General features: G+C 38.8%; 1 protein-coding gene across 4 annotated transcripts in view; it reads left to right on the forward strand.

The window, feature by feature from the left end:
- Positions 1–15,943, forward strand: part of PLCB4 (phospholipase C beta 4) — a 448,565-nt gene that overhangs the window by 316,251 nt on the left and 116,371 nt on the right. For all 4 annotated transcript variants that reach the window (XM_019516221.1, XM_019516223.1, XM_019516224.1 and 1 more), the window contains 4 exons: positions 830–883; positions 5,837–5,918; positions 10,488–10,588; positions 11,205–11,262. In XM_019516221.1, coding sequence (XP_019371766.1) covers positions 830–883; positions 5,837–5,918; positions 10,488–10,588; positions 11,205–11,262 — 295 coding nt within the window. The remainder of the gene's footprint in view (positions 1–829; positions 884–5,836; positions 5,919–10,487; positions 10,589–11,204; positions 11,263–15,943) is intronic.

Raw genomic sequence — 15,943 nt, forward strand, 5'->3', positions numbered from 1 at the left:
GACCTCAATCTGTCTACCATCTTCCCTCCCCTCCACCACTCTCCTTCTCCTCCATAGACTTACTTGCAGGAGCTGCTGTCCACACTGCCTGGCTGCATTCCTGTAAATCGGTTATTGGATTGGTATCAGCCAATATGAATGGTTAATAATTGGCTTTTGATATTAGCCCAGAAAATCTTTATCAGTGCGCCCCTACTGAAGATGGAGACAGTGTCCTTCGAAGTTCCCTAGGGCAGTGTTTCTCAAACTTCCTAAAGTCATGCGACTCTTTAATATCACTACTTCTTCCATGGAGCCCTCACCCCCTCCTAAGGACTGATGCAGAGTCAGGCAACCTGGCCCAGCAGTGGTGGCACACTGCCTCCAGCCCACTCCATCATTATCCTCAGTCTCTTTGTGGTCTATTGCAGAACCCTTAGTGGCAGACTACAGTTTGAAAACCACTACCCCAGAGCATTGGGGAAGTCAGCACTCTGCTGTCTCTCACCATTTATGAGGTGCAATATTCCCCAACCCCTGGGAAGCCAGTGGGCAGGGTAGTGAGCCTGGTCCCTGCTCAGTTTTTCTGTGCATGCCAAGGTAACTGTTCTTGTGTTTCCCTGAGTACAGGAACTGGAATTCCACCTGGTCCCTGTACTGTGTGTGGTTGGTAAAAGGCACAAGCCATCTGCTATGACATAACTTCTTACGTTTCAGTATTAAAAAGTAAAGAGTTAGGATCTCTCTTGGTGTTTGTACTCATTATCAAAGATGATAAGCACCATCAATTTAAATACCTGCTTTTAATTATATAAATAAAACTTAAAAATAATTTCATTCTAAATTTCAGCTGGATGAAGCTGGCATTTCTGACAAACACAAGCGGTAAAATTCCTGTTCGGAGGTAAGCATGATGAGAGAGAGCTCAGGTAATGTTTGCACAGTGTTTATAAAGCCAGATAGCTTGTCAATTATATGTGTATAATAAATCAACACAGGAAGTAAGGCCGCATTTTTTTCTTTTATTTTTTTATCCCTTCTTTGTAAAATAACTGAAACTCTTTAAGGAAGCAGTAACTTTACCTAGAGGGCCCTATCCTGTGAAGAGTTGAGTACCTTCAGCTCACTTCAAAAGCCACTTGTCACTAAGGACTCAGATCCAAACTACAAGCGATCAGCAATGAGTTTGTCCATAGGGAGAAGCCAAGTTATAAAACATTTGTTAGTAACATAAAACAAATGCTTCAGGGCAGTGTAAATAAGGTAATGGGTACATTTGAATTGGAAGAGGCAGTTTTGACCGAATTATTCTTTCACTGGCAGACACTGTTAGAATAATATTTGCTTTCACCATATAGTGCAAAGTTTGGGGTTGCCTGTTGCTAGACATCAAACAGGCACTTGTGGAGCCAACAGTCTGTGTCGTAAGCAGCTGCTTTTACTTTTCCTTAATGTTTGGTTCACTGGGGCTCAACCTCTAGCCTGCAGGCCAAATCCAGCCTGCAGGCTAGAGGTTGAGCACTACCATTCCTCCACCATAACACTGCCACCATTCCTTCACCATAAATTTCCAAACCTGTAGGGAGACCCCCCTGCAAACTGGATGGCATGACTTCATGCACCAGATTGCACTGGCAAGCAGAGTCACTCCAGATCAGGTGCATGATGCTGGGCTGGTGCACTAGATTGCACTCATGAACCAACCCCACAGACTGACTTCATACAGGATCAGGACCACACACTGGCCCTTTCTGTGGAAACTAGTCTATGGAGTCTGCAGTCCTCATCTGGCCCACAGGACTGAAAGACTGAGAATTACCGGTCTAGTTGTATGGCATTTCTCTCACAAATATGCTTAGGAAAATTATCAACAGATTTGACATCTCCCCTAGTTACACATAAAATGGGTAAAAGTTGACACTTTTGTCAATATCGGTCCATATTGCTTTCTCCCACAGAGCAGGAATACCTCATGGAGTTACCCTTCTACAGTCTCTTGCCATGCATTTTTTCAAGAGAGAAATAGAGTTTGCAACAAGCAAAAACCAGCACAGCCTGCTACGTTGCCTCCAGCTCTCCTTGGTTGCGCAGTGCAAGAACTGCAGCCAGGAAGAGCGCATGAAGGGAATATATTTATCCATCAGCTTTCACAAGCCAATCCCCTGCTTGTCCCTCAGTCTTGCACCAAAGTTCCACGGACCATCATCTGTTTAGTGCTCCTAGTTCTGAAGCAGGTTAGGCATTGGAAAGCAATGCTACAGAGGCTGACTTTCTGCCTACAAGCACATACAAACTTGCATGTTAGGGCACATATGGAAGCCGAAGGTAGTTGGCAGTAAGTAGGGATGTGAACTTACCTTGTGCTAGCTACTCTACTCTAACTCTCCATATGGTTGGTCACACCTAGTGTCCACCAACTTATTCCTCCTTACAGTGATGTACCTTACACTTACTGCCTGCTAAGAATGTCCTCCTTAGGAGGAACCTTTATCATTTGAAATAGCTTGTTATCCTAGATTTACACACTCTCTATACTAAACTCTCACTTGCAACTGAGTTGGCATCTCATGACCTGACACCCTTAAAATAAAACCAAAAAGAAATCCAGTCTTTCGAGGGAATAATTAACGTTCAGTATCCTATTTAATATGTAGACCACTAAGCAGGTATGCCAGTAGGAAGGCTGAATTTCCATACACTGTAGTGTTGCTACCGTAAATATGCCAATTTAAACATTAGTCATTAAGAACACTGTCTGGATTTCAGCCAGCAGCAGTCTCTGGCATGGAATTGTGTTCTCATAAATCTACATAATCATTCAGCAGCTTGTTATAGATCTTGATCCTGTTTCATACTTTATAGAACAGAAACTTGGAATTCCTCAGTTTCTGAAACTTCAAGGTTAGGGACAGAAAGTACACATAAACTGGTATAAGTGATCAGAAACTGGTTCAAATCTGTAACACAACAGAAGCTCAGTGCATATAAACTACTATCAAAATGGCTGAAAACAGTTTAAGATAAAGCTGAATGGATATAGTATCAGACTGAACTGATTTAGGTTAAGTCAGTTTATTGAACTTCTGTCCCAGATCCCTTCAGATTCAAGTTACCTCGCAGCCCTCCAGCATCCCAGGATGTTTTGCACCTCCCCCTTAAGGGTGGGTGACCTAACCTTGGCCCAAGCTGTCTGCTTCAGCCAAGAAGGGAGGTGTGCTCTAGTGCCCCCCAGCTTTTGGCCTGGGCCACTGCAGGTGTGTGGCTGCTTTTCTGGAATTGAAAGTGAATGTCTGTTTACTTGCTTATCAGTTCAGTCTGTGCAGCGTAGACTAACCTGCAAAGATGGAATTCATTCAGTCTTGAGCTTTTTGACTGTCTGTACTTAGTCCAAAAGAGAACAAAAGCAGTGCTTGACTTCTAAGAGAAATACAGTAGTGAATTTAGTGTCATCCTGTTAAACTTCAGAATAGGGTGCATAGAATGCACATAATTTTCATTTGCTTCATCAGGAGTTGTAGGTGCTCAGCACCTCTGAAAACTAAGCCACTTATTTCAGTGCCTGTACTAAAGTGTGACAGATTTTTGCCGGGGCTCATGAAAGGCATCTTTAGTGAAAACACCATGCCTTACATAGAGAATGAAAGAACCATTCCCTGAGGAGCTTCCCCAGAGCTTTTGAGGGTGAGTGGCCTTCCCATTGCAACATGGAGGGCCTTAAAGGAATTGGTAATGGGAAATTTTCTGGTATTGATACGATTGAAAATACAGGGGTCTTTTATAAAAATGAACATTAATCAATAGATTTTCTACAGTTTTGTATTGGAAGGTCTTGTCTATTAATCTAAATTATCCTAGTTTATACTAAACTGGATTTAAAAACTGATGTAGTTTAAACTGTGCAAAAGTCTGTGTGGACACACTTGCATGGGTTTCAGACTATCCCCATCATTTCAGCTTGTACCTGTAAATGTGCCACTACAGTCAATGGTGAAGAAATACCTTGAAACTTTTCAGAAAAACTGCACTGTGAACCATGACAAAAACTCCTACAGAAGTTTGCTAACCAGGGATCTCCCCTGCTTCAGCAATAACCAAGTTCTCTTTCAAAACCTGGAGAAGGAGAATACAAAGAATAGCCACTATGTCTACTGTATTCTTTGATGAAAATAAAAGATAATTTGACATTTAAAAGAAGTTGTCTGCAGCCACAGGATCTTGACTCACTGTTTCTCTTTAATTGTTTATGCCAGTATTAAGAGGTGTTTGACACCAACCACCTGCTTTTTGAGGACAGTTTATTAGAGTAGATGTACAATTCTTAGTGCGCCGGAGACAGCTGATAAATTTTGCAGCTAGCAATCCTCCACATCTGAGAGGTGAAATGTTATTTAAAGTTTGGAAGGTTTCAAAAGAGAAATGCCTGGTACTTTAAAATAATGAGTGCCTAAGGTTAGACTCCTAAGTAGATACTTCAGTGGGAATGGGTTGGAACTCATCCAGTTTTAAAATCAGGTAATTTATTTAGGTCCCTAACCAAGGGCATAGGGATCCGGCTCTTTTTAAAACATCTTGGCTGAAAACTGGGAAAATATAATTTTCTCGTTTAGATCTTTGGCTTCCTTCTCATTATTTTAGTTGTAGGAAAATATTTACATAAATCGTTTAAAGTGTTTTAGAGAATAAAACAACTTTGGATTGGTATGGAAACAAATAACAGCAAATTTATTTCACATCTTTCACTTTTTGAATTTATTTAGTATTCACAATACTTACGACAAGCCTCTGCAGATTCACTTTCTGATAGAGCGTTGTGTATTTTCAGCAGATTATGGTTATGTAAAGCTTGTGTTAGGATTAGAAACAGATATGGGCACAAGCTTCTGTATTTATATTGAAGTCCAGAGTTGGCAAGTTGTTAGACCCTATTTTTGTTTCAGTTGTTTGGAGAGACAGGAAGACTGGCTGTGGTGGTTTCCCCCCCAAAGTCTGGGGTTATTTTTGGTCATCGGAAACATTTATAACAACAGACCTTGCATTAAAGATACTGGATAGCACAAGTTTCTTGGATTATTTTATTTCAAGTAAGAATGAAGCTGTCCGTTTCAAGGATAGTGAAATAATGCCAGCTTTTACTGAAGGAACTAGATTATAGAAGTCTCGATGGAAATGTAAAAGATGTAGAATTAGTTTTGTATGTTATATCTGGAAGAGAAAGAGTTTTAATGGAAGTAAAGTATAACTACCAGTAAGTCAGGGAGCCGTCTGAGGAAAGGAGGTAGAGAGAAGATCGAGTAGCAAGCCTGCTTACTGGAATGATGGTCTGGGTTGAGGGGGATCGCTTGAACAGAAAGGAGGAAAAGAACGGAATGGGAATTAATTGTGGTTACTCTATGGGCTTTCAAGAGAACAAACTAAATCTAAAAGGGAAGGAATCACCAGTATGAATGTGGAGAAATCTTGAGCTGAGTCCTGTAATACCTGCCGTGTTTGTAGATCATGCTGTGCTTTAGACACAGTAATTTGTCTGCGTTGAGCTGAAAACTGCCAACAGAATAATGTGCAGCACAGCTCTGTATGTCAGTATATTGAACAAAACCCTGAGCTCTTTGGGCAGTTCATTATTTTGATAAATCTGGTAATAGGTAGCTTACACAGAGAGCAAGCAGGGTATTTCTGCTCTGTGGAACTGAAAGCAGTGTTACAGCTGTGCTATTGTACAACTGTCACTGGAAGTGCTTGCATCAATCAGTTGAAACCAGAGAAAATGTTGGTGAAGAAGAGTAGTAGGGAGCTGGAACTGATTATTTAGAAAGCAACTAACTGTTCCTTTCACCCTTTTTCTTTTTCTTTTTTTTAGCATTACCAGAACCTTTGCATCAGGTAAAACGGAAAAGGTGATCTTTCAGGCACTTAAGGAATTAGGTCTTCCCAGTGGAAAGGTATTTACCAGTTTTGAATATTTTTATATGAAGGAATTGCTGAATTGTTCATATTTATAGGTATAAGGTAAGTGGTTTGGATTGTTAGAAAAGCATGCTTGTGGTGCTCAGACAACTTATTCATCATCAGAGTTGAGGGATATTTACTAAGCATAAAAATGTAATAAGGCCTATACTCAGGCCAGGATTCAAAGCATCTCAGACAACACCTGACTTAGGTATCATCTCATCTAAGCTTTGCAGGCCTGTATCAGAAGGGCAGTTCAGGATAAATCCATTAGGTGCCTAAGATCCCTGTATGGTCAATGAAGAGACTTCAGAGTTAGCTTAATGAGATTCCGTAGTCACTCATGTGCTCTCTACATAGAATGGTGAACAGTAGATGCCTCCAAAGTGTGATTAAAAACCCCGAGATGTCTAGAAGAAATCATAGAAAAATAAGGCTGGAAAAGACTCCAGGAAATTATCTAATCCAACCCTGTGTTTAAGGGAGGAAGATCCCTGTCTAAACTATCACAGACAAATGTTTCTCAAACCTCTTCTCACAAATGTTGAATGCCAGACTTTATAAAACCTTTCCTAGGTAATCTATTCCAGGATTTAACCACCCTCCCTCACAATTAGGCAGTTCTTCCTAATATGCAACCTAAATCTCCTTTACTGCAATTTAAGACCATTACTTCTTGTACTGTCCAGTGTGGACCCAGAAAACAGTTGATCGTTATACTCTTCATAACACCTTTTTTTTTGTATTTGAAAACTTATCAAATCCTACCACAGCCTTCTCTTCTCCCCTCTAAATAACCTCAGATCTTCCAACTTCTCCTCCTATATCATGGCTTCATATAATTTTAGAATCATAGATGAGTAGGGCTGGAAGAGACCTCCAAAGGTCATCAAGTCCAGCCCCTTTCTCTGGGCAAATAGATCTCTACCTAAACTATCCCATACAAGTCTTTATTGAACCTGTTCCTAAAACTGCACAAGCAAGGCACATAGCTCAAGGAAACCAAGAACATCGTAACTTGCCACTGGTAATACAGGGAAATTAGGGTACTGTGAAAAGCCCTGCAGCTGCACAGTTGCTAAATGTACTTGAGAGAGCCAAGGAAGAGGGCCATGCCATACACCCCTGGCATATTTCTAGATGTTTAATCCTTTGTGTTGCTATCCTCTCGACTTTTTCCAGTTTGTCCATGTTTTTCATGATGGGTTGTACTCTATTGAACATTGGTAGATAGTAATCCAGGTGAGGCCTTGCTAGTGCTGAACAGAATGGAAGAATAATTTCCCTTGATTTACTTGCAGAACTTCTGTTAATACATCTCAGTATGCTGTTAGCTTTTAGCTGCTACTCTTCCCAACTTGGTGTTATCTGCACATTTACTAAGTGTGCATTCAACCCCATCCTCTATTTCATTAATGAAGATACTGAACAGCACATGATCCAAGACAGGTCTGTGATCAACCCTTTCAACAACAGTTGCCTGTTAGATACAGTTGTCTTTTGAGCACAATTATTCAAACAGGTATGCACCTACCTCACAGTAGTTTCATCTAACCTATATTTTCCTTAGGTTACTGATGAGAAGGTTGTATTGGCTGTGTGCACATGTTCAGATTCTCCTGGTTTGTTCTTCTGGTAGAAAACTTACACAGAGACTCCTGAACAGACACTCAAATGCTGAATCCCTGGGCTAGGGACAAAAGTTGCACATAAACCAGTTTAAGTGATCAGAAGCTGGTTTAAACCTGTAAAAGAAGATACATTCCATGCACATAAACCAGTTTTGAAATGGCCAAACCTTGGTTTAATATAAACCTGATTGAGTGTAGTATCAGACTTAACTGATTTATGTCAAACTGGTTTATGGAACTTCTGTCCCAGACTCCTTTTTAAGTTAAATCAGAGTTCCCCAGCATCCCAGCATGCTTTTCAGCCCTGGGCTGGGCTGGGCTGGCTGTCTGCTTCAGAGACCAGACCTAGCCCCATCCTTCTCCTCTCTAGGTGGAAACTGCAGCCAGGAGACAGCAGCATCTGCCTGTCGTGGCTTACTGCTCAAGGAGGGTTTCCCTCTCCCCCACAGCACGGACCCCAGGAGGCATCTGCTCACGGTCACACCACCCCCCTGCTAGCTAATGCTGAGCGATGTCTATGTGTGTGTCTCCAATTTCACTAGGACAAAGGCAGACAGGGCTTTTTGGACCTAATCAACAGGTCACCTGGCAATGTCCCTCCCTTCTTCCTTAAAAATCCTTTGCAACAAGCTGTTTAAGAAGAGCTTGAACTAATGAGAGAGAGGATTTGTTCTCTAGATGGGCTGATAAGCTTTGTGTTCTGATAAGCTCCCTGCTGGCTTCTGGCTCCCTCTGGTTTCTAGCCTGATCCACTGCAGGCATGTGCTGCCATTTCCTGAACTAAAAGTGATGTCTATCTACTTGCAAATTGGTTCAGTCTCTGCATGTTAGACTAACCTGCAAAGATTGAATCAGTTCAGGCTTGGGCTTTTTGAATGTCTCTCCCTAGCTCTGAAGAGCAGAGAGCTTGCAGTGCTGATGCTGTGTATTCAGAGGGCCCCTGTGTACACATCTCATTATGATCTGCAAGCTTCCCAACATGCCTGGCAACAGTGCACAGAGCAGCCCCTACCTGCTCTGTGTCTTCCTGTAGCTCAGTGGGGGAATTGTGAAAGGGCCCTGGTCTGTTCCCTGCTGAGTTGGAGCAGCAGAATCCAGAAAGTGACACACTGTCCCCATGGGACCAGTGGAGGGAAGTAAAACACCTGGGCTGCTGGAGGTCTGTGCTGTGGCTCTATAAGAAGAGAACATGTACAGATATTCATTCTTCCAGGGGAAACTCTCCTAGAAGTACTATAATCCTGGTTGTTCCCAGGTTATTTTCCTTTCAGAGTGGCGATTTTTGCCTTATGAGAAAAATCCTGACCATCTCTACAGTCGTGGTTTCTACTGGTAGAACAGGGATTATCCCAAGAGAAATTTAAGGTCTGTACATGGCCAGTGTCAGAAACCTAGCTAAAGTTGGGGTATATCAGATCCAGTGGTTCTCCTCATCTACAAAACCTGTCATCTTGTCACAGAAGGAAATCAGGTTGATTTAGCCTGGCTTTCTCTTGATCAGTTTATGGTTGTTACACCTCCTCACCTTACTATTTTCTAGATGTTTAGAAATAGATCCTTTCTTTGATGATATGCTCCAATATCTTTGCAAATATCACAGTTAGACTGAATGGTCTGTAATTTCCTGGGCCCTCCTTTTTCCGTTTCTCTAATGACCGGCATTATATTTGTTCTTTCCAAGTCTTCTGGCTCTTTTCCTCATCTCCATGAGTTCACAAATATAATAGACAGTGGTTTTACAGTTACCTCAGCCAATTTCTTTAATGTTCTATGATTAATTTCATTTGTCCTTGCTGATTTGAAAACATCCAGGTTGTCTAACTTCTAACCTGTTTTTCCCCTACCTTAGGTTAATTATCTGCTCTACTGTCCTGTGCTGTTAACCATGTTTGTCATCTGATAGTTGATCTTTTTGTGAGAACTCGGGTCACATCAACCATTATTAGATTCCTTTCCCCATTCAACAAATAATCCACACTTTCTATGCTCTTCACCGCACTTCTGCCATGCTTATAGAATGCCTTATGGTTGACTTTTATGTTTCTTTATAGTCTCTTTATGGTGCCTTGGCTTTCCTGATTTTTACAAATCTGGAAGGACTAAACCTATATCTCCCACTTCCTAGCCCTAAACATCAGCCTGTATCCTAAAGGCATGCATTAATCCTCCTGTTGAAGCTGGGCTAGTGCATAATCATGAGTGAAGAGAGAGAGAGAAAGGAGGGGTCTGCTATTGTAACTTAGTGGTTATGGCCTTCCAACATCTATTTTTCCTATATTTAGGTGAAGTTTAGATGCCTCCCAACAACTCTAAATTACAGTGCAGCTGAGGCAGGACGTAGTTGCCATGGAGTTCCTGAGCATGGCATCTACCTAGCTTCTGAACATGCTAGAAGTGCTAGTGTAGGTGACAAGAGAAAAATGGAGGCACCTATGATTTTGGTTCCTGGCAGTGGGGCATTTTGAATTGCTCTTTGTAACTTCTGTGCCTAAATTTGGCCTGAATCCAAGTTGGCTTTCAGTGTTATCATAACCTTTGCTTGGGGCTTTTATTTTATTTTAACCTTTGCTTTGTTGGGGCTTTTATTTTAATGTCTCAGTGAGTGGAATATAAATATTCTAAATTTGCATTGTACCTTGAATTGTTTTTTTCCTGTCTTCAGAAGGTAAAATGAAGGCTTGCCTTTTTTATGTCTGCTTTTTATATAGAATTAATGTTGTGCTACAGCCAGAATAGTGGCACATTAAATGTACCTGTAGCAAGAACAGATTGAGAGCTGTTTTTAGAATATTTAATAGAAACGCGTACACTAGGTAAAGCTGTAAGATATTGCGTCAACACATTTTTTTTCCTAATACTAAGACATGCTGATAGAGTAAGAATAAAGAAGCAGGGGTTTGAGGACTCATCAATTTTTACCCTTCTTTGCAGAATGATGAAATTGAGCCTGCAGCATTTACTTATGAGAAATTTTATGAATTGACGCAAAAGATATGTCCTCGTACTGACATAGAGGAACTCTTTAGGAAAATGTAAGTTAAATTTAGTATTAAGCTCTTTTAAAATTGTTTTATTATAATTTTTGTTTCTAATACTACGCTACAAAGACTACCCATTTTTTTACTTGTAATACCACGAACAGAACTAGGAGACAAAGCCAAAACTGTTTTCTTCCCCCTTCTCTTCCCTTCAAGCTACCAATGAAAAAGTTCACTCGGCATTTTAGAGCAACGTTTACATAAATTAAAGAAAGCACCTGGAACTTTTTTTTTCGCATTGGCTTTACTAACTATCAACAATTTTAACTTGCTCCTTTAGGTTATTAACACAGTATGTTAACTAACTAGATTAAGTCAGAAGTCTGATTATCTAAGAGTTTAATCATTCAGATTCTTCTCAAGTGGAGGACTTACATGTTTTATGAATTAACATTGGTTAAATAATAGCAAGGACAGAAAGTATTATATTACAACAAGCACGGACAGTTAGTATGTTTTCCTTGGCAGTCTCTCTTCATTTTGAGAATACACAGCTGCTTCAGTGTTAGAAAATTAGGTTTTTGAAAGTATCAACAATGTCAACATGTAAATCATACCTACTGTAGCATCATATATGAAAACTTACATTTTCTAATAAATTTCTTTTCAGCAATGGAGACAAAACTGATTATTTAACGGTAGACCAATTAGTGAGCTTTCTAAATGAAGTAAGCTTTTTCATACATTAACTACCATACAAGTCTGTCTGCCGTGGCTTGCTTCTTCCAGTCTTCTCATTGCATGCATCATGCCATTATTTGCTATGCTTCTGATCTGCTGATCTTTCCATTATGGCAACATCCAGGTGCAAAAATCAGCTCCAACCTTATATGTTCTTGTGCTTTCTATGTGTTGCCTTTGCGGATTGCTTCTGTTGATTACTTGCTGTGGTGTGTAACTTTTGTTGTGTTTGTTTTATAAATTTTATGCTGTTATATTCAATGCAATTAAACTAAAATACACTCACTGTTTTATTACAAGCAATTGTTTTTACTTTTAGACATCTGATTGTTGGATTTGCTGGTTTTTCTGAGTAACAGGAAAATGACGTGGTCTTTTAGATGTAGTAGTTTGATTCTCTACCATCAACGATCTTTTCTACATATTGCAAATCTATGGATCTTAAAAATAGTTTAGTAGAGATGTAATTTTGAACTAAAAGAAAAATAAAATGACAGCAGTATATCTTAGATGTATGTTTATTACAAGGTAAAATGAACTACACAGTATTTCTTAAAATCTAGTTCCTGGAAGAAAAAGTATTTAACACAATATTATTTTCTTCTATTCCTAAAGAATATTAAAGTGGGGGAGTATGGCCCAGTTCTAAGTTATACGTCCATTAAGTGAGTTTGACTAAAATTACTTCAAAAAATCAGTTATCATAGCCAAGGAAATATCCCAGCATTTGGACTGTTAAATACTTATCTATGGCCTATACATTTCTTCCTCTTTTAGTCAGGGTCTTTTAGGGAGCTGGTGCGTTATCCAAATACTTTTTTAATTGCTGTTTTTTAATTTTCACATGAAAAGATTTAAGCAAGTTTCTCCTGCTTCCAGTTAACATCATATCTAAAGGTGGGACTTTTTTTTTCTTTTTCAGAAAACAATACTACACCTTACTTAAAAGCAAAATAAACAAAGAAAGCATTATGAAGTCATAAAATATGCATTTTCACTAGTCTTATTAATGGTGGAAAATACAAATACTTTTCAGTTTCTCTTCCATATAATCCCCAATCCTGAAAACATTTATGCACATTTAACCTCATTATTGTGATTAGTCTTATTATAATCAATTTTCTGTACCTACTTAAGCATCCTTTTTGCACTTGGTTTCAGAAGAGAACAACTTCAGTTGCTAGAAAGCTACAGCTGCCCCTCCACCCTGTATGACTCTTCATCCAAATTTCATTTTAGCAGGGGATGAACTTCACTGTTTGAAACATACTGTACCTGCCTAATACAACACAAAAGGCCTTGGTTTATTGACTGTTCTTCCCTTTCTTCTCCCTCACACACATACACACAGGTGTGCATGTTTATTTCGGGTGTTAAAAAGGAATCATGTTAGCTCCTAGACGGATTACTTTCGTGAAGTTTTTAACTTGTTTTTCTTGAATTATTTCAAAGAAAAATGAATGTCCTTTTAAATTCTACACTTCCAAGAATTGTCCACCAGCTAACACCTGAGGGCTCTCATCCCTGCAAATGTTGAAATGGCTGGGTATTTCTGGGTTGTCTTTACAGAAAGCAGCAGTTGAATTTTTGCCTCTTCAATGTTTTGTCAGGTTACAGTCCTTTTAAACTATTAGAAAGTTCCCTTCTCTGGCCAGCTGCAAAGGAGTATGCATCCTTACCCTTACATTTTTAAACATAGGAAATCTGTACCTAGTCCTTTAGCTCCCTGTTTGAAGGTTGAATCTGGTGTTGAATGCAGTATCTGACCTATTGAATGGGACATCCTATTCTGAGCACATGACATCAGTGCTGTAGTCTCTCTGCCAGCTTTCTTTTGGTCTGTGAACAGAGTTTAAGTTGATGGTCATGATTAGTAAGGTGCTAAATGACACAGGACCTTCCCACATAAGAGTTCATTTCTCTTCTTGTGACCTCTGACCACCACTGCAATTAGCAGAAGTGGTTACCCTGGATGATATAAAAGATTATTCTCATTATGAAAGGGAGGGAGCTGCTAGCAACATGTTCTTGATTAAGACATCTGACTTCTGTTCCTACTTTACCAATTGACCCTGAAGTTAGTGACTTTTCAGCCAGGCTGAAGAAGCATTTTACTTTATAGCTTGTTAGCAATAGATGAGGGAACAAGAGGTTTTTCTGGAGTTTTCCCATTTTTATTGTCCTTTGGCTGAGGAAAATCTGTTACCACTATTTAACTGTTAAATGCTGCTGGCTGACAGTTAATTTAATTATATACCAGTGTTAATGCTGCAGGGCAGTTTTTATAAACGTAATTATTGTCAGGCACTCAGAGCTCTTGTTGGAGGTGTTCTTTTTTTAAAAGTCAATCTAAAGAAAAAAGTAGAAAAAATAAATTAGACCTAAAACTACATGGACTTGTTCTTGCTATTCATTGCAGTCACAAAGTTTAGGTTAGCCCTTCCACAGGAACTACGATAAATATCAGTTTAATTTATTTTACCAGAGCTTCCCTCTTCTTCCGGACAAGGAGAGAATCTGAAAAAAAGAGAGTAAACCCTCATTTGAATAACCTACCCCTTTTTAAATATCACAGACACCTTTCTTTCTGTTGCATGTCAGAAATGGGCAAAAAACCCAAAAGTAATTTTAGATGTCAATAATCAAGGCAACTTCCCCTCTGGGGAAGAAAATGGTCTTTCCTTTTTTCCTGTCCAAAATGAATCAGGATCTTTCATTCCCTTCCATCTTACATAATTCACCCTTATATGGCTAAGGAACATCTAGTTTGCTGTCTAATATAGTAACTAGAACAAGTAACAGCAGTTTTGTTGGACTTATGTGATTGGTTGTAGGGTGTGTTGTCCTAATGGGTGAAACCCCATGCTTTTAATATTGGTCACCTCAGTTATTTTGTGTTACAATTGCTCTGTGCCACCAGCTTAACCAGCATTTACATGAGAGAGGCTCCTTGACATTAATTTTTTAACACCTTGAAAAAGTCTCAATTAGTCTTGATTTTTTCTTCATTAAATAAATGTAGAGAGACATATTTTACCCAACTTAAGAAATAAGATAATGAGCTGTGATCCTGACTACAAGCAAAATACCTTGCTGTTAGTTTCTTGCTGTCTTTTTTTTTAACCCGTTGCTGTGAAGATACATTTTTGCCTTTTCCCATTTATTTTGTTCCCCTCTCACTTCAGCTCTGCTTATAATTTGTGGGGAAAGTGAGGGTGGGAGTGAAAGCACTGTTTAGAAAGAGCTTTCCCTCTGCTTCCCCTCAGATGTTCCAAATGGTGCATCTTCACTAATGGTGCAAAACTTGTCACTCCTCATGAATATATATGGTAGGCTGATCAGTTGCATGCAAGTGTTGTGCTGCTAAGTGATGCTTAGCAAGATGTGTCCTGCATTTAGCTGCTTTCATTTCATATTTCATCTTGAGTTTTACTTGGACGTCCAATTAGCCAATCTATAGTCAATTCAACTGTGATACTCCAGATGCTGCAGATTGTCAGCAGCATTATCTAAAGGATGCTTCATCAACTGCATGATTAAATTGGCATCAGTTGTAATTTCTTAGAATGAATCAAGTGCACACCATTGTGTGGACTGTAAAGAAGAAATCACGTTGCTTATTTTTGATTGGATATGCCTAGATATGGAACAGATCACAGAAAAACTTATGCAAGAAATTACAACAAAATGCGTAGACTGTCTCTATAAGCCACATGCATCCCACACTGTCCGCTCCTAAATCACTGATCAACAGTATGCTGATGGCTTATGTTAAATTTGTGAATCTTGCTTAAATGACAGCTCTGAAACTGTGCACCTACCTGGGTAAAAGAGAGTGTTTCCATGGTCATATTTATTTATTTATGTTTGCTTGCATCTGCTTACATACCACTACTCAGTGGAATTTTATTTTATTTTTTAATGGAGAATCAGGCACACAGTGTGCAGCTTTAATTCAGAGTGAAATAAGTGAAAATCTCATTGCACAATCCAAAGTGAATATTTAGTGAATCAGGCTTTTAGTGATTTGTTTAAAGTCATTGATAAATTGTAACTAGAACACCTAAATATAGTCTTAACATTATATGTGTAAGATATGATGAAATCCCAGTATAATTAATTTCTATGACTTTCGGGATAATATTATGAAGAGTTTTAATTATTTACTTATTTGCTCCATGAACCTACACTGATTTTTCAGAAAGTTGAATAACCCCATATTTATAGGATTCACAGAAATAAACATTTTGATTTTAGTCAGGTATAACACCGAACATACAAATTAATTAGGCCTATCAATTTGTGTGACCTGCATAAAAGAATTGTGAATAGAGTGAAGATTTACTACATAATGAAATATTAACTATTAAATGTTAACATTTTATTAACATATATGCCATATTCATTATTTTACTTTAATGAGTGAACGGTGCAAGTTATTACACTTGACTCTTTTTAGAAATAATTTTATAATCAAACTTGCTTGAGCATTTAATACAACTATAAGTAGGTTTTTTCTATATTATGCTAAAATTTACAATTAGGATATTCTGTATGTTCTAGCTTTAAAAATTGCCCATCTCTTTCTTTCTTTATCATCATTAATAATGAAACATTCTTGAATAATAGTCATGCATTATATAGTCATGCTGAATTCTGTCATTTTCT

This window comes from Gavialis gangeticus, unplaced genomic scaffold (assembly GCF_001723915.1).
Source record: "Gavialis gangeticus isolate Ggan-Ray unplaced genomic scaffold, GavGan_comp1, whole genome shotgun sequence".
In the NCBI taxonomy this organism is placed as follows: domain Eukaryota; kingdom Metazoa; phylum Chordata; order Crocodylia; family Gavialidae; genus Gavialis; species Gavialis gangeticus.